Genomic DNA, 18,120 nt, shown 5'->3' with positions numbered 1-18,120 from the left:
CTCTGTGGCATGTGGGATCTCCCCGGACCAGGGCACGAACCCGCGTCCCCTGCATTGGCAGGCGGACTCTCAGCCACTGCGCCACCAGGGAAGCCCTATTTTCTATTTTTTTTAAATCAAAAATCATTTTAGTGATGCATAGTCTAAGCATAATGTTAGAATACCAGGAGGCAAAGAAAATATAATACATTAAGTAGCTGATCCTTTTAAAAAGTTCAGTGCATGTTTTCACTGTATTAGTCTCATGATTTAACTAAGAAAATTTGGCCTTTTTCATCAATTCAAAAAACAGATTTCATCATCCTGACCATCTTTATCACCATTCTAATTGCTATACTCTTTGCTGTATTCTAGTGTGGGGAGGTGGGGAGCCTTATTTCCATCCAAGACTATGACACAGAGAAATAGCAGAAAGGTGTCACAAGTAAAGATCAGCTTGGTTGGGGGAAGAATACTTTTGAAAGGAGGAAAGTGAGAAATGCTAAGGGAATGAGTTGAAAAGACACGTAGTAGAAGAGAAACAAGATCATGAGGAAAGGGAAGCATCAAAAAAAAAAGTGAAAGCAACATTGGGAGGGCAAGTTTAATGAACCCCTCCTTTCCAGCAGAATAACCCTTCCCTTGTCTTCCTGCCTGGAGAGCCATACCCCACTGTCCATCTCACTACCACCCCACCAGATAAGATGAACACCAGTACCCCTGCTCTGCTGAAGCAGCCTCATTTCCTGCCCCAGGATGGGCCAGCCATCCAGGCCACAGCTGTCCAGAGCCTGTGATATTAGAGGCCCTCCCCTACCTTGCCCCTGAATCCTTGTCACAGCTACCACCGTCATTCTCTGCTTTTTACCCTTCATACCTTCCCATCTGAACTTACTGCCCAGTTCCTGTTTCATACGGGAGTGCTGCTTCATGCAAAAGCCGCCCTAACGATAGCCCTGTTTAAGACCAGAGACTGGAAGTGTACACATCTGCCGTTTTTTTTTTTTTTTTTCTTTTTTCCCTCTATTCCTCAAAGTACAGTGGATTTTAATATCAGAGAAGAACCTTAGTGGGGGTGGTCAGATCCAGCTGGATTATGTTAAGAACCATCTAGCCTGTGAGCTAGAGAATCCATCAATCATAACTTCTGCAACTGTCATTCAAGAGGAACTGGCCGTCTCCCTAGCCCTGTCAGCCCCCAACATACTAAGCAGTTTCCCTGGGTAATGGTGGCAGGCCTGAGTCACACAGGAGAATTGAGGAAATGTGACATTCAGAAGAGGGTGTGGAGTGAAGAGAAAAGGTGCCCCTGAGCAGGAGGAATGAGTGGTAGGGTGCCCCCCTCAATAACAAGTACTGTAGGAAATCTCATCTAACATAGAAAGACATATACTGTAATAGTGTAAAATCTTACCAATTTAACTCTTGGTATCTGCTTGAGATGTCTACTTACAGCATGATACATAACCAGTTTATCCTTAAATGCTTTCAAAGACGCCAGGAAGCATTTTAACAAGTCATTCTGTCCATCGAGATGAATTCTGCGTTTGAACGTTTCCCTTGTGCCTTCTTACCCTCCTCCCTGCCCCACCCCCACCCCCCAAAATTTGTGGCTAACCATCTATGCTTGCTTTTTTTTGCTTTATTTTTTGTTTGTTTTGTTTTGCTTCTTTGAGTAGATGAATAACAAGATGCTTTTCCCTCCTCTAGAACATATCCTCCCCTGAGAGTTCCCCTGCGAATAGGCCCGAGTCCCTGTCACCCGAGGTAGTTATCACACCATCTCAATCACACTTGGAGGCTGAGAGTGAGTGTGCATGAGTGTGCTCCTGCGTGTGTGGGGAGGGCGGGGGGTCTGAGTGAATGGGGTGATGGGCTGGAGGGTGGCCGATCGGTCACTCTAAGTTGAATGAATCTTCCCATGTGTGCCTGTGGTTACTCAGAACTCTCAATGTAGATGGAGGAAAATGAAGTAGTTGAGTGTGTGTGTGTGTGTGTCTGTGTGGTGGGTTTGTTTTTGTTGTTTTTGGGGGGGTGGGGGGGAAGGGTATGGCTGAAGAGTTTTCTTAAAGAATAGAATCTAGAAGTCAAGTTTAAAGGAGCTGAAGATGTGGTGGGAACCTTGTTAAAGAAAGTCTAATGTGTTTGTTAAATAAGGAAGGTTATATCAACACTTGGTAGGAGCTGTTTTTTGATCTTTATTATCTTGGGCTGATAAAGGAGCAGCTTATATTGGAAAAGTTAGGCAGTGATTTATGCCTTATTCTCAGGTTAATCTGACAGCTGTTTAACTGGATGTTTTGAGCTTTGGTTGATAGATTAAGCAGCTTCTTTAGAAAGGGAGAGTCATGCCTCTCAGTTTAAGTCAGCCCATGGCTTCTGTGACTCGGGGCTCCATTCTGCAGTGGTTGGGAAACGGTTGCTGTACAAATGGTATCTCTTAGAATATCAAATCCTACTGCTATGGAGATGTTAAATTCAGATTTTAGTGCTAGAGTTTCTTAACTGTTGAAAGATTTGGACAAACGTAGTAATGATTAACTCCATGAATTCAGGTGGAGCCTTTTTCCTCTTAAAGAGAAAGTTATAGTCTCTCATAACCTTTCAGAAATTAACTAAACTGTTAACCCCACACCCTTCCAGTAAAAAGTTAGTGCTAAATTCAGTGACAGGTGGCCAAACTCTGAATCAGTAGGATTTTATAGAGCAATGTGAAACTGAAGAAGATTGTATTCTAGTGTACTAGAGGTCTTCTGGGTGTTTTTTACTCTATTTTGTAAGGAATGTAAAGCTCTCCCTCAGTTGCTAAAGTTCTAAGATAGCATAATTTGGAGGCTGACATGGTGTGTCATCTGGGTTTCTGGTACTGTTCTTTCTAGAGAGTTAGCTATAGCTGACATAGTGGCAGAAAATCTTGATGTTAGGAGGTAATGATGACCAAGTAGATGGGTTTATTTTTGGTACGTTTCAGCATTTCAGATGCTCTGCAGTGATGAGCATTAGTGGTCTTGTGGTATGTTAACATACATTAGAGGATGCAAAAAGAAGAATTGAGTGGCCAGAAAGTTTTATGAGAAATACATACTTAATAGTGAAAGTGAGTGAAGAACTGGTTGGTTGATGTCGTTAACTTAATACCATTCTTCTTCCCTGAACCAGTAACTTGAATACTTGACTTTTCGTCTACTTTCTACTTTCTTTCACCTTTTTCCCTCCTCCCACCTTCCATCAATATTAGTTTAGAAATGAATAACACCAGAAGCCAGTTACCTTAAGACACTATTCTCACCTCTGTGGCTCCTTGGGGCTCAGGTAAATCCCTAATTATACTGCCAGTCCCTGAATGTAGTGCAGGGTGACTCAGCAAACCTGATGAAAGGCTAAGCAGGCAAAATAGTCACATTTGGCCAGTTATCTAATTCGGACTTTCCCAGTATTCTCCTCCAGAAAGACTTTAAAACAATTTGGGGAAGGCAAAAGGATTCTTTGGTAATCTGGCGTGTATACACTGGTATTACATGGGACCTTTACAGATGTTAATGGCTTTCTCTCTTCTACTTTCGTCCCTCTTACCTATTCTTATTCACCTGTGCCCCCTCACTTCCCTTCTTTTCTGCCCTTTGACTTTTTCCTTTCTCCCCTACCCCATGTCTCCGTTGATTTTTATTCTTTCAGCTTTGTCACCGAAAAGACCTGGACTTGACAAAAGTAGGCTACCTTGACTCCAACACTAACAGCTGTGCTGACAGACCTTCCCTGATCAGCTCGGGTCATTCTGACCTGGCTCCTCATCCCTCTGTTGGACCCACCTCTGAGACTGGCTTTACAAGCAGGAGTGGAGATGGACATCAGACCCTTGTGAGAAACTCGGACCAGACATTTCGGACAGAGTTTAACTTGATGTATGCCTACTCCCCATTGAACGCTATGCCTCGAGCAGATGGATTGTATCGAGGGTCTCCCCTAGTAGGGGATAGGAAGCCTTTACATTTGGATGGGGGCTATTGTTCCCCTGCAGAAGGGTTTCCCAGCAGATATGAGCATGGTTTTATGAAAGACCTCTCTCGTGGATCCATGTCACCTGGTGGTGAAAGGGCTTGTGAAGGAGTCCCATCTGCCCCCCAGAACCCACCACAGAGGAAAAAGGTAAGTGTTTCACATTTTATAGGCCCTTTTGAAGAACTTTAACTGAATAATTCAACAGATATTTACTGAGTTACCACTGTGTTTTCAGCACTGTTCTCAGTGTGAGGAAAATGAAGATAAGTAAGATGGTCTCTCAGCATGTCTAGTGAAAGACTGTTTTAATATAATTTGATGAGTGCTGTAAATGTTAAGCACATTCAAATGCCTACCATGTATGTGCCATACACGTGGCTAGGCAATTCAAAGGATAAAGCAGTGAAAAAGAATAATGCTACTTACATGTTTTATGTAGTACTTTTCATGTTCTAGGCACTGTTAAGCTCTTCTTATTCATTTAACCTCACAATAATCCTGTAAGATGGGTAATTTCCCGTTTTGTAGATGATGAAACTAAGGCAAGTTGAGTAACTTGCCCATGGTCACACAGCTAGTATATGGAAGAGCCAGGACACTACCCAGGTCTGTCTGATTCCAGATTGCATGCTCTTATTGCCACCATGCTATATTGCCTCCTAGGTTCCGCCCTAATGGAGCTTATAGCAAGTGAGACTGAGCTTAGCAGATAATTATATTAATGATGAGAAAGGAGTTGTTCAGATGTGATGAGAACAACTTAACAGGAAACCTGACCAAGTCGGATATGTGGAGGGTACTTGAGAACAAACAAGAAGTTCATGGCCAAGTTTGAAGGGTGGTAGAGTGCAAGGTGACAGGTCACTGATTTGGCTGATCTCAAGGCAGGAGGTAGGAATCAATCAGCCAACAAACTGAGAGGGTGAAGATCTTAACAGAAGAGAGAGCAGAACAAGTAACTGTGACACTCCATTTAGTGGGCAGCAGGGCTGTGATGTGTTTACAGTTGAATGTTGCTCTGGTGGCAGGTGAATGGTGGGGATAGTCAGGAGGAGAGTACAGAGGTGGGCAGGGCCAGGTCACAGAGATCTGGTTTGGGGCTTGACTTGTAGGTGATGCCTGATCTATAAATTACGAAGCCAAAAGTGTGCTTTTTTATGTCAGTGGTTTTCAGCTAGGGGCATTTGGAAATGCATAGGAGTATTTTGAGTTGTCACAGCAACTTCCATTTACTGGTCGGAGCTAGAGGTGTTTAATGTTGTGTGTGTGTGACAGTCTCACATAATTGCAAAATGTCTGTGGTACTCTTGTTCAAATGTAGCCTAGTGGCTTTTTATCTTTGCATTACAGTGAAATACGTTACCAGAATTTATTATTAACCCCTTTCCATGATTGTGTATAGCAAATGCATACACAAAATTGTCTTACTTTGTGTTTTTGTTATATTTTTACATTTGAACAGAAAAATGAGAGCCCTAAGTGGATAAAAGAAGGAGGAAACACTGGCAGATAATTTGTAATAAAATAGCATTGCGGGGAAAATTCCCTGGCGGTCAGGTGGTTAGGACACAGTGCTTTCACTACGGATCGAACCCTGGTCAGGGAACTAAGATCCCACATGCTGCAAGGCACAGCCAAAAAAAAAATAGCGCTGGGTTTAGAATACTGTTGCGTGAACAGCACTGACTAGCAGGAACAAAAGTGGAAACAGTCTTTGGATTTCTGGTTTCATTTATTATGTGCAAAAGTGATTGAAATCATGATCTGTTATTTCAGAAATATTGTTGAGCATCTGCTATCAACCAAGTTCTGCACTGTATGTTAAAGATAAAAAGCCAAATAAACTTGGTCTTTGCCCTTGTAGAACATGACAGTTTACAAGCATACAAGACATTGTAATAGGTCGACAGGCAGTGTAAGCACAGTGTGCTGTAACAGCAGAGAGGAGGTGTACTAGGCAGGGCAGGGAGGAGGGGTTTGTTGTGGCAGTCAGGAAAGAATAAGGCAGAGGAACGGCAGATCGAGGAGAAGTTTCCAAGTACAGGCTTTCTAGAGCTGGCTTGCTAAAGTATAAACAGGAAATCATTTCCTTTCTCCTTTTACACTAGTTTCTCTATGTGTAAAACAGTAACAGTAATAAATCCCTGGGTATATCTTGAAAAATTGAGCACATCTAAAAACACTGAAGCATTGGCTTTTTCTTTGTGTGTGTGTGTGTGTGTGTGTGTGTGTTTTGTTTTGTTTTGTTTTGTTTTGTTTTTAAACAACTAACTCTAGGGATTTCTGGGGAGTGAGGAAGTGCTATCAGAATCATCTAGGAGACTTTTTCAAACTACACAAACTCCCAGCTCTTCACCTTCCCTTTTCTAGGTGCTACCGTTGTTACAAATAGCTATGATGGCACACTTTTGTTGAAGGGAACTGTAATCTCACAGGTTTTTCTGAAGGCAGAATAAAGGTTGAGGTCTGCTGGTGAATACCATTTTTCAAAAATGCCATCTCCTAGTGTATTCTCGTTTCCTTACCAGTTTCTGACTGATTTAAATAAGTAGCTGTGCTCAGGTCTCTCTCACACTTGGAAAAAGTCACCTGTTGGTGCCTGCTTTGTTTGCATGGCTTGCTAGCAGTTTACTAGGGTTCCATCTTCTTTCCCCATTGCTAGTGATCCACTAATGATGTCTAGCTAGGGTCCTATTTCTTTTTTCCTTCCTAGGTATCCCTGCTGGAGTACCGCAAACGGAAACAAGAAGCCAAGGAAAATTCTGCTGGTGGGGGAGGTGACTCAACACAGAGCAAAAGCAAGTCTGCAGGAGCTGGGCAAGGCAGCAGTAACTCACTTTCTGACACTGGTGCCCATGGTGTGCAGGGATCCTCAGCCCGAACCCCATCTTCCCCTCACAAAAAGTTCTCCCCATCTCATTCCTCTATGTCTCATTTGGAGGCGGTAAGCCCATCGGATTCCAGAGGCACTTCATCTCACTGCAGACCTCAAGAGAGTATCAGCAGTAGGTGGTAAGTTTATGTTTGATGCTTTAATGATGAAATTCAGGAGGAAAGTAAACATCTAGGCTCTTTACCTAAGATGTATGGAAACACTTATCTGAGAAAGCCAGCCGACAGTGCTGTCTACCCTATTCAGCTGATTTAATATTATCAGCCACAGTCCACCAGCCCTACAGAAGCAAAGAATTGCCACCGAGCCTGCAAAACAACATGTTGGATGGCATATAGCTGTGGACACAGTGGAGTTATTTTTTTTCACTGGGCACTAACACTGCCTCTTCTATTTTCTCATTTCGTGTGAAAGGTAAGTCAGGATTTGAGCTCAGTTCCCCTTAAATTAACAACAGATATCTCAGTTCCACACGGCTAGCATATACAGAGAGATGTGACACGTTCTGAAAGGATTAGTCTGGTTTAGGGGGTGCCGCAAATAAATAATACTAATGTCAGGTACTGAGTATCAAATGAGTGAAATAAAGAATGAGGCATTTTAGGGATCTTGAACTGAAGAAATGAGGTCTGAGAAAGGAGAGACATGGCTCAAGGGGGTAATGCTCATTAATCTGTGAAACGTTAAACTAGTTACCACGTGACAGTCACATGAGTTCACAGAAGAGAAAATCAGCATTTCAAGATGGAGGTTAAAAGAAGTAGACAGCTTCAAATCTCCCTTTTCCTTAATTGCTTTTTTTCTTTAAAAGTGTTTATTCTTAGGTGCCTGACATAGTTTGAGGCAGAGAAAATACCTTGTTTTAAATTGGTCCTGAGGAAAATAATGTTTAAAAAGAGGGTGTTCTAAGAGAATACGTTGTACAGTTTGTCAGAGCTTTGTTTGTTCCAGACTCTTATCTCTAAAGTCCTGTGGCATAAACCTACACACCCTATTGCCTTCACAGGATGGTTCCCACATCAGTAGAACGACTCCGAGAAGGAGGGAGTATCCCCAAGGTCCTCCGAAGCAGTGTGAGGGTGGCCCAAAAAGGAGAGCCTTCTCCCACGTGGGAGAGTAACATCACAGAAAAAGACTCAGGTGAGCCTATGACCTTCTGCCAACCAGGTACAGGGACACGAGCCAGGCTCTACACAATGCACACCAAATGCTGGGGTGAGGTGAGTCCATTTCTTATGCATTTGGTCTCCCCTGTATGCAGAGTTCCAGCTCAGTCTTGCTTTTACTCTTTTGGGCTACAGCATTCTTAAGATCTAGCATTGCTTGCTCTTTGTCTGCTCTTTTTTCCCAAAGGATACCTTTATGTAACTCATCTCTCCAAAGCCCTGGGAATCACCTTGATGAAGGATGAAGAGAAAAAAGGAGACAGAAATCAGATCAGGCATTTAAAACACCCCATAATTAACCACTCCTTTTGCCCTTCTGGCATGCTGCACTCACCTGATTTGTCAGAAGGAGAGCGGCATGGGTTGGTGCTAGCATTGGTGACTTGAATGAACAATGGATCTCTCACACTTACTCTAAGAAAATAAGTTGATTTTGTATTACCTTCCAGACCCTGCAGATGGTGAAGGCCCAGAGACACTGAGCTCAGCACTCTCTAAAGGAGCAGCCGTTTACAGCCCTTCCAGATACAGCTACCAGGTGAGACAAGAAAGTGCTCATCTCTGGGCATAAGAATGTGTTCTGGGTTCCAAATGTTTTGTGATCCTGGCCATCCTTTGCAGTTGAGATGCCGTCTTTGCATATAGTTTCAGCAGCTTTGGAAATAAGTCATCATCTGCTCACCTTCAGGTAATAAATCATGCCAGAGAAATTAAATGACCAAAGGCAGCCATTTTATTGTCCTTGGTATCCTAAAAAGAACAAATGTTTAAGAAGGTGAAGAAAAAGAAAAAGGATATTTTAAATATTCACAAGCCTAAATGGCTTAAATAGGGACTTTTTCACCTCCTTATGCTTTTCCTCCCAACTCTTTCTAGCTCCTGCAGTGTGATAGTCCACGGACAGAATCACAAAGCCTCCTTCAACAGAGTTCCTCTCCCTTTAGAGGACATCCCACCCAGTCTCCGGGATACAGTTATCGAACTACTGCACTGAGACCTGGGAACCCCCCTTCTCATGGTTCTTCAGAATCCTCCCTCTCTTCCACGTCCTATTCCAGCCCTGCCCACCCTGTGTCCACAGACTCGTTGGCCCCATTTACGGGGACACCAGGGTATTATAGCAGCCAGCCACATTCTGGAAACAGCACCGGCAGCAGTCTTCCAAGGAGGAGCTGCCCTTCTAGTGCTGCTAGCCCTACCCCGCAGGGCCCCTCAGACTCGCCGACCTCAGACTCGGTTTCCCAGTCCAGCACAGGAACTCTGAGTTCCACCTCCTTTCCTCAGAACTCTAGGTCGTCATTGCCATCAGACTTCCGGACTATCAGTCTGCCCAGTGCTGGGCAGTCAGCTGCCTACCAGGCCTCCAGGGTATCTGCGGTTTCCAATTCACAGCACTACCCACATCGAGGGAGTGGGGGTGTGCACCAGTACCGGCTCCAGCCACTGCAGGGGTCGGGGGTCAAGACTCAGACAGGACTTTCCTAGGGCTTCTGGATTTGGGCAAACAGAACTTGAATGAGCCCATAGCTGCTTCCTTCCAGCTGCCTCTGGAACCTAGGCCGAGCATATTGCTGGGGGAGGGGGTACAAGGTGACAGAGGATAGGGTCTGGTCAACAAGAAACAAGACTTGTGGTCGTGACTGGCTCTGGCCTTGGAGAAAGATGTAAATCTTGTCTGAAGCAGAGACTATAAAGAAGTTTCTCCCTGCTGTTAAGGGTAGGTACATTGTTGACAAGCAAATGGTGTTTCGGTTAGTAATGGTTCTAAGTGCAATGAGTTGTGTTGAAGCCTCCGTCTCCCATCCTTGCCTGTATCCTGTAGTCACTTGTGCAGTGAGGACATCTTTTTAAATAAAAAAAAAAAAAACAGTTTTCAAAGGAAAAAACGGTAAAAAGAGCCAATCTCAAAGCCCCAAGCCATCTGAGTAGTGTTAGGGTTTTATGCACTTAAGAAAAAAGGTAGGTATATAAGACAACCATTCCAAAAGCAGTTATCTGGCCAAGATGTGTCCACCCAAGAATATTCCTTACCTTTGTCTTAGAAACACCAAGAAAGAGGCAGGGATAGTGAAGCTTGGAGTGTGCTCTGACTGAGGGGTGCCTGGATCTCTGAGCAAGAGCTCATGGTCAACTCTTGATTATTCAGGAGCAGATTGTCCTAGTAGATTGTCTGATCCCCCAGCTGGTACCATCCCACTCCCCTTCCCCAAGCTATTTCACAGCTCAGTAATCTATGAAGTAAGTAGGCAAAGAAAAGAGATATAACTGAGATGGGCCAATTGCATTGCTACTTATCAGCTTTTGTCAATAAATTTGATTAGGAAGGGTCCCAGGTGGTTTGGGAATTCTTTGAATTTTATTTTTTCTACTCCCAATTAATCAGGAGTTGACGATCCCCTGAGTAGGACTGCCTCCATGATTGGGGAACATGCACTCGTGACTGCAGGGTAAGAGTGGAAAGATACGTTTGTGGAATGGCACCGACAGGACTGTGATTGTGTGTGGCATGTCCCACGTTTCTTTGGGAGATGCTTATTTGAGAGTGGCCCAGGTGAGAGTGTTATAAAGCCACCCACACACCTAATAACACTGTTCTGGATGAGAGATGAGAGCAGACTGGCTTCTCCCCATCAGTGCATTGTGCCTGTTGTACACCCCTGCAGGAGCCCTGGAGCCAGCCAGGTGGGGTACACAATCTTTTTAAATTCCATACGGTTGCCAGCTTATTTCTTTCACTTGTTTACTGTAATATCCGGCGTGTTTTTATTTATCTAATTTTGTATTCAGTTATAACCATGGTAGGGGTAGCAGATATCTGACAGGTGTAATCCCTGGTGCTGCAGTGGACCTTACTTCTTTCTTTTGGACAAGATAATACTGTGAGTCTCCCTCCTTCCTTCCCTCCAGTTTGTTTTCTCCCTTTTTCCCTCAGCCTCTTACCTCCCCTTTCTTTCTACCCTCTCCTACAACTATCATATGCACAGTCTTCTCTCTTTGTGTGTGACTGTTACAAAATTTCACTTTTTCAAAATTGAAATCAGGTGTTTGCTCAAATGAGGGGAGATTTTTTTTTAATGCTGAGACTTCAGCAGAATACTTTTCTTTTTGTTTCCCCCACAAACCCATCAGTCTGGGAGAGCGTTGGGAGTGGAAATCATGTTGCCTGGGATGCTGGTTTCTTTGTATATTATATAAAACGTATGTAAATGTCTCTCCATTTGGGCTGGGGTTTGCATTCTCCCCTTGGCTGTTAAACCGAGGGGAGAGGCCAGCGGGCAGGCGGCCCTCACCCTGCCTGGCACGTGCAGAGACCCCAGCCACTCTGTGTGGGCAGGGTGCTGTCAAGACCAGACCTCTGGGGGGGGGGTGGGGGCGGGTAAACCGAGGGGAGAGGCCAGCGGGCAGGCGGCCCTCACCCTGCCTGGCACGTGCAGAGACCCCAGCCACTCTGTGTGGGCAGGGTGCTGTCAAGACCAGACCTCTGGGGGGGGGGGTGGGGGCGGGGGGGTGGGGGGGACTCTTGGAAGGGAAGAAGTATCACTTCTTTCTCAAGTGGAGTGTTTACACCTTGCTGTAACATTTGAACTTTCACAAGAGATGTAATAATTTTGATAATAAAATTCTTAACCATAATAATCATAAGTTGAGAACTTCTTTGTCCAGTTCTGTGACCTTGCCTTGCCTGTTTTTCCTAACGCTGTCCTTACTTGAAGAGAGCAAAGATGGACCCACATTCAGGAGACTGTGCTCTTGGTGTTGTTTTGTCCATAATGGGGTCAGGAATACAGACTGATCTTCCTTCACCATTTTATGATTAAGATCAGGCTATAATCCTTTACTAAACAGCTACTGAGTGCTAGGCTATATGTAAGGTGTTGGGAATATGAAGATAAGACAGCCTCCTCTATTACTAGGTACGTTGCTTTCGATGTGATATAAATATTAGAAGCTGAACTCTATTAAAGAAATAAGCAAGTGCACCTTGTATACAACTCACAGTTAACCAGGCTCTTCCATTTATGTCATTGGTTGTCTCATTCATCCTTAGAATATGTTAAGGTAGGTATATTATTCCCATTCTATTATTTTTTATTAGTTTCAGAGGATATAATGTGTCCAAGATTTCTCTCTTCTAAATGGCAGGCTCCAAGTGACAAAGTCTTGGAAATTTTGCAGTTTACCCAGGAAACAAAAAGAGATAGCTAGAGATGCTTTGAAACTGACTAGAAATCACTTAACTAGCGGGAAAAGTATATCATACCAGTTCTTGCCTTAAAAAGCAGTCGGCTTTTTAGCCTTCAGGCATCATTTTGATATGCATCGTTCTCTGTTTACTAAAGGTCACGCTGAAGAAAAAAATGCACTATTGTCCAAATGGAGTAGGCCAGTTACTTTTAAACTACACTGATTATCAATTCATCAGCACAGCCTTCATAACCTGGTATGAGGCTCAGAGACAGAAAGGTTCCTGTGCTAAAGATGAATAAAGGAAACAGCTGGGAGTAAAAGCGTAGTTATTGAAGGAGATGGTGTTCCCCTATAACTTTTCCCTGCTCCTGCACTCAAAACTGACTCTGAGATACAAAACCTTGGGCAACTTTATAGGAAAATTACACATCCCCATAAGCCTCAAAACACCAGTAGCCACAAGACCTTCATGGTATCACGTTCTGTTCCAGAGGAAGCAATGGTGTGTCTGATGGGTCTCAGAACTCCAAACGAGCACTCACTTGGAAGTTCAGCGAGCCAATTTGAGAACAGCAGTCAAACTAGAAGGGATTTGCAGTGCGTGCAAAGGTGCTTGGGTAAGTCTGAAGGGGTTGGAGCAGTCTGGGCCCAAGAAAATTCTAAACAGCAAACCTCCCAGGACAGAGCTCCACACTGAAAAGAAACTCCTGATAGAATCCAAATTGAGCAGGAGAGGTGGAGGATCACATTAAATAAAGTATTTTGAATGAGTGAAATGAGGATTGTCCATAAAAGTGTTAAATAACTTACCTTATTCTTTAACTCCTGAGAGAAACAGTTGGTCATAGATTGTTCTGCTGGGGCTTCCCTGGTGGCGTAGTGGTTAAGAATCCGCCTGCCAGTGCAGGGGACATGGGTTCAAGCCCTGGTCCGGGAAGATCCCACATGCCGCAGAGCAACTAAGCTTGTGCGCCATAACTACTGAGCCTGTGCTCCAGAGCCCAAGAGCCACAATACTGAGCCCACATGCCACAACTACTGAAGCCTGCTCGCCTAGAGCCCATGCTCCACAGCAAGAAAAGCTACCGCAATGAGAAGCCTATGCACCGCAACGAAGAGTAGCCCCCGCTCGCTGCAACTAGAGAAAGCCCGCACACAGCAACGAAGACCCAACACAGCCAAAAATAATATAAATAAATAAATTTGTAAAAAAATAAATTGTTCTGAATGTCAACTGCTGTTGTTTGCATAGTCCATATTTTAAACACACCAAAAAAATGTGCTGTAAAACCTTGAAACTAGAAAAAAATCATGCCTCCCTTTATTTACCCATAAAAATGGGTAACAGAAAGTACCATAGTCAAATTCCAAACAGTTACAAGGAAGGAGCAGAATAATATCCCCACAGATAAAAGCATGCTAATGGAATAGGACAGGAAAAGGAAATAACAGGTATACAGATTGGGAAAACAGAAATGACTGTTCACAGAGGACATAATTGTCTTATAGAAAATCCAAAAGAATTGACCCCCCCCCAAAAAAAAAATAAAAGGATGCAACTAATAAGGAGTTACAGCAGGTTTGCAAGGTAGAAGATTAATGATACAAATATCAGTTGCTTCCCTATATATGAACAGCAAACAACTGGAATGTGAAAGTTTAAACAATATTTACATTGGAACCAAAAAAATGAAATAGGTATAAATCTAACAAAATAAAAGACCTATATGGGTAAAACTACAGAATTCTTGATGAAAGAAATCAAAGAACTAAATAAACAGGGATATTACATGGCCATGAATTGGAAGACTCAATGTCAGGATGTCTGATCTCAACTTGACCTTTAGATTCGTAACCCCAATCAAAATCCCAGCAGGTAGGGCTTCCCTGGTGGAGCAGTGGTTAAGAACCTGCCTGCCAATGCAGGGGAGACAGGTTTGAGCCCTGGTCCGGGAAGATCCCACATGCTGCAGAGCAGCTAAGCCCGTGCACCACAACTACTGAGCCTGTGCTCTAGAGCCTGCGAGCCACAACTACTGAGCACACGTGCCACAACTACTGAACCCCGCACACCTAGAGCCCGTCCTCTGCAACAGGAGAAGCCACCGCAATGAGAAGCCTGCCCACTGCAACAAAGAGCAGCCCTCACAACATAACTAGAGAAAGCCTGCGTGCAGCAACAAAGACCCAACACAGCCAAAAATAAATAAAATAAAATCCCAGCAGGTTATTTTGTGGATATCAACAAAATTATTCTAAAGCTTATAGGCAGAGGAAAAAGACCCAGAGTAGCCAACACAGTGTTAAAAGGGAAGAATGAAGTCAGCCGGCCTTTGAGACTTACTATAAAGCTGCAGTAATCAAAATAGCGTGGTATTGGAATAAGAATAGACAAATAGGTTGATAGAGCACCGGAAAACAAACCCACACAAATACAGTCAACTGATATTTGACAAGCAAGGGCAATACAGTGGAGAAAAGATAGTCTTCAACAAATGGGGCTGGAACAATTGGACATCCACGTACGAAAAATCAATCTAGACACAGACCTTAAACACTCTTCACAGGGCTTCCCTGGTGGTGCAGTGGTTAATAATCTGCCAATGCAGGGGACATGGGTTCGAGCCCTGGTCTGGGAATATCCCACATGCCATGGACCAAGTAAGCCCGTGTGCCACAACTACTGATCCTGCACTCTAGAGCCCGAGAGCCACAACTACTGAGCCCACACACCACAACTACTGAAGCCCGCAAACTGCAACGAACAGTAGCCCCCGCTCGACGCAACTAGAGGAAGCCTGCGTTCAGCAACGAAGACCCAATGCAGCCAAATAAATTTTTCTTTTTAATGAATCCGCCTGCCAGTGCAGGGGACACGGGTTCGAGTTCTGGTCTGGGAAGATCCCATATGCCACGGAGCAACTAAGCTGCTGTACCACAACTAATGAGCCTGCGCTCTGGAGACCGCGAGCCACAACTACTGAAGCCCACACACCTAAAGCCTGTGCTTCGAACAAGAGAAGCCACCACAATGAGATGCCCACGCACTGCAACAAAGAGTAGCTCCCACTCGCTGCAACTAGAGAAAAGCCCATGCACAGCAACGAAGACCCAACACAGCCATAAATAAATAAATAAATTTAAGGGAAAAAAGCAAACAACTCTTCACAAAAAGTAACTCAACGTATCACAGACCTAAATGCAAAACTATACCTAGACAATAACAGAAAATCTAGAAAACCTTGGGTTTGGCGATGACTTTTTAGATACAACACCAAAACCACCATCCATGAAAGAAGTAATTGGTAAGCTGGACTTGATTAAAATTAACATCTGTTCTGCAAAAGACACTAACACAGTGAGAAGACAAGCCACATACTGGGAGAAAATACTTGCAAAAGACATCTCTAATAAGGGACTGTTACCCAACATACAAAGAGCTCTTAAAACTCATCAACAAGTAAACAGACAACCTAAAGCAATCTTAAGATTTAGTGCAATCCTTACCAAAATTCCAATGGCATATTTCACAGAAATAGAGCAAACAATCCTAAAATATATGTGGAACCACAAAAGACCCTCAATAGCCAAAGCCATCTTGAGAAAGAACAAAGCTGGAGGCAGGCATCATGCTTTCTGATTTCAAACTATATTACAAAGCTGTGGTGATTACAACAGTATGGTACTGGCATTAAAAAAAAGACACATAGATAAATGGAACAGAACAGAGAACCCAAAAATAAACTCATGCATATATGATCGATGAATTTATGACAGAGGAGCCAAGAATATACAATAGGGAAAGGACAGTCTCTTCGATAAATGGTAAAACTGGACAGCCACGTGTAAAAGAATGTAATGGGACCACTGTCTTACACCATGTACAGAAATTAACTCAAAATGGATTAAAGACTTGAATGTAAGACTTGAAACTATGAAACTCCTAGAAGGAAACATAGGCAGTATGCTCCTTGCCATCGGTCTTGATGCTGATTTTTTGGATTGGACACCACACAAGTAACAAAAGCCAAAGTAAACAAGTGAGACTACCTCAAACTAAAAATAGTCTGCACAGCAAAAGAAGGGAAACCATGGACAAAATGAAAAGGCAACCTACTGAATGGGAGAAAACATTTACAAATCATATATCTGATAAGGTGTTAGTATCTAAAAATACATGGGCTTCACTGGTGGCACAGTGGTTGAGAGTCTGCCTGCCGATGCAGGGGACACGGGTTCGTGCCCCAGTCCGGGAGGATCCCACATGCCACGGAGCGGCTGGGCCCGTGAGCCATGGCCGCTGAGCCTGCGCGTCCAGAGCCTGTGCTTCGCAACGGGAGAGGCCACAACAGTGAGAGGCCCGCATACCACAAAAAAAATACATATATGTATGTATATATATATAGAGAGAGAGAGAGAGAGAGAGAGAGAGAACTCATATAACTCAAAAAGAAAAATTGCAATTAAAAAATGGGCAGAGGATCTGAATATACTTTTCCAAGTAAGAGAAACAGATGGCAAACAGGACATAAAAGGTGCTCCACACCTCTAATCACCAGGGAAATGTAGATCAAAACTACAGTGAAATACCACTTCACACCTGTTAGAATGGCTGTTATCAAAAAGACAAATCAGTTTAGTGAAGATGTGGAGAAAAGTGAACCCATGTGCACTCTTGGTGGGGATGTAAGTTTTTGCAGGCTCCATGGAAACCAGTACAGAGGTTCCTCAGAGAATTAAAAATAGAACTACCATACAATCCAGCAATCCCACTTCTGGGTATTTACCTGAAAAAAGAAGACTAATTCAAAAAGACATTTGCACCCCCATGTTCACTGCAGCATTACTTACAGTAGCCAAGATATGGAAACATCCTACGTGTCCATAAATGGATGAATGGATAAAGAAAATGTATATTTACAATGACAGCCATAAGCAAAAAATGAAATCCCGCCATTTGCAACAACATGGTTGCTCCTTGAGGGCATTATGCTAAGTGAAATAATTTAGAGAAAGACAGATACCATATGATCTCACTTATATGGGTAATCTTAAAAAAAAAAAAACTCATGGATACAGAGAACAGATTTGTGGTTGGTTGCCAGAGATGGAGGTTGGGAGGTAGGCCAGATGGGTGAAGGTAGTCAAAAGGTCAAACTTGGAGTTATTTTAAATAAGTCCTAGGGATGTAATGTACAGCCTGTTGACTAGAGTTAATAATACTGTATTTGCGGGCTTCCCTGGTGGCGCACTGGATAAGAATCCACCTGCCAATGCAGGGGACACGGGTTCGAGCCCTGGTCTGGGAAGATCCCACATGATGCGGAGCAACTAAGCCCGTGCACCACAACTACTGAGCCTGCTCTCTAGAGCCCATGAGCCACAACTACTGAGCCTGCGTGCCACAACTACTGAAGCCTGCACGCCTAGAGCCTGTGCTCCTCAACAAGAGAAGCCACCACAATGAGAAGCCCGCGCACCACAACAAAGAGTAGCCCCCGCTCACCGCAACTAGAGAAAGCCTGCACGCAGCAACGAAGACCCAATGCAGCCAAAAATAAGTTAATTACATAAATTTTAAAATAATAATAGTGTTTGCAAGTTGTTAAAGGAGTAGATCTTAAAAGTTCTCATCACAAGAAAACAATTTTTGTAACAGTGTGATGATGGATGTTGATTAGACATTGTGGTGATCGTTTCACAACGTGTGTATGTTTTATACAGGAAACTAATGTTATATGTCAATTATATCTCAATTTTTATTTTTTTATTTTTTTGCGGTACGCGGGCCTCTCACTGCTGTGGCCTCTCCCGTTGCGGAGCACAGGCTCCGGACGCGCAGGCTCAGCGGCCATGGCTCACGGGCCCAGCCGCTCCGCGGCATGTGGGATCTTC

The 18,120-nt window shown here is 43.6% G+C and overlaps 1 protein-coding gene across 17 annotated transcripts in view; it reads left to right on the top strand.

The window, feature by feature from the left end:
- The window catches only part of SETD5 (SET domain containing 5), an 82,410-nt gene extending 71,021 nt beyond the window's left edge, over window positions 1–11,389 (top strand). For 10 of the 17 annotated variants that reach the window (XM_007121791.4, XM_007121790.4, XM_007121787.4 and 7 more), the window contains 6 exons: window positions 1,690–1,746; window positions 3,655–4,125; window positions 6,692–6,990; window positions 7,878–8,011; window positions 8,487–8,575; window positions 8,914–11,389. In XM_007121791.4, the coding sequence (XP_007121853.1) occupies window positions 1,690–1,746; window positions 3,655–4,125; window positions 6,692–6,990; window positions 7,878–8,011; window positions 8,487–8,575; window positions 8,914–9,522 (1,659 nt within the window). In that variant the 3' untranslated portion in view covers window positions 9,523–11,389. The remainder of the gene's footprint in view (window positions 1–1,689; window positions 1,747–3,654; window positions 4,126–6,691; window positions 6,991–7,877; window positions 8,012–8,486; window positions 8,576–8,913) is intronic. The other 7 variants (XM_024123915.3, XM_024123913.3, XM_028479198.2 and 4 more) reach the window with 2 other exon arrangements.
- Window positions 11,390–18,120: the final 6,731 nt, after the last annotated feature.

The sequence above is a fragment of the Physeter macrocephalus genome, chromosome 18, assembly GCF_002837175.3.
Source record: "Physeter macrocephalus isolate SW-GA chromosome 18, ASM283717v5, whole genome shotgun sequence".
Taxonomy (NCBI): domain Eukaryota; kingdom Metazoa; phylum Chordata; class Mammalia; order Artiodactyla; family Physeteridae; genus Physeter; species Physeter macrocephalus.
This window is presented reverse-complemented; position numbering and strand designations above follow the sequence as displayed.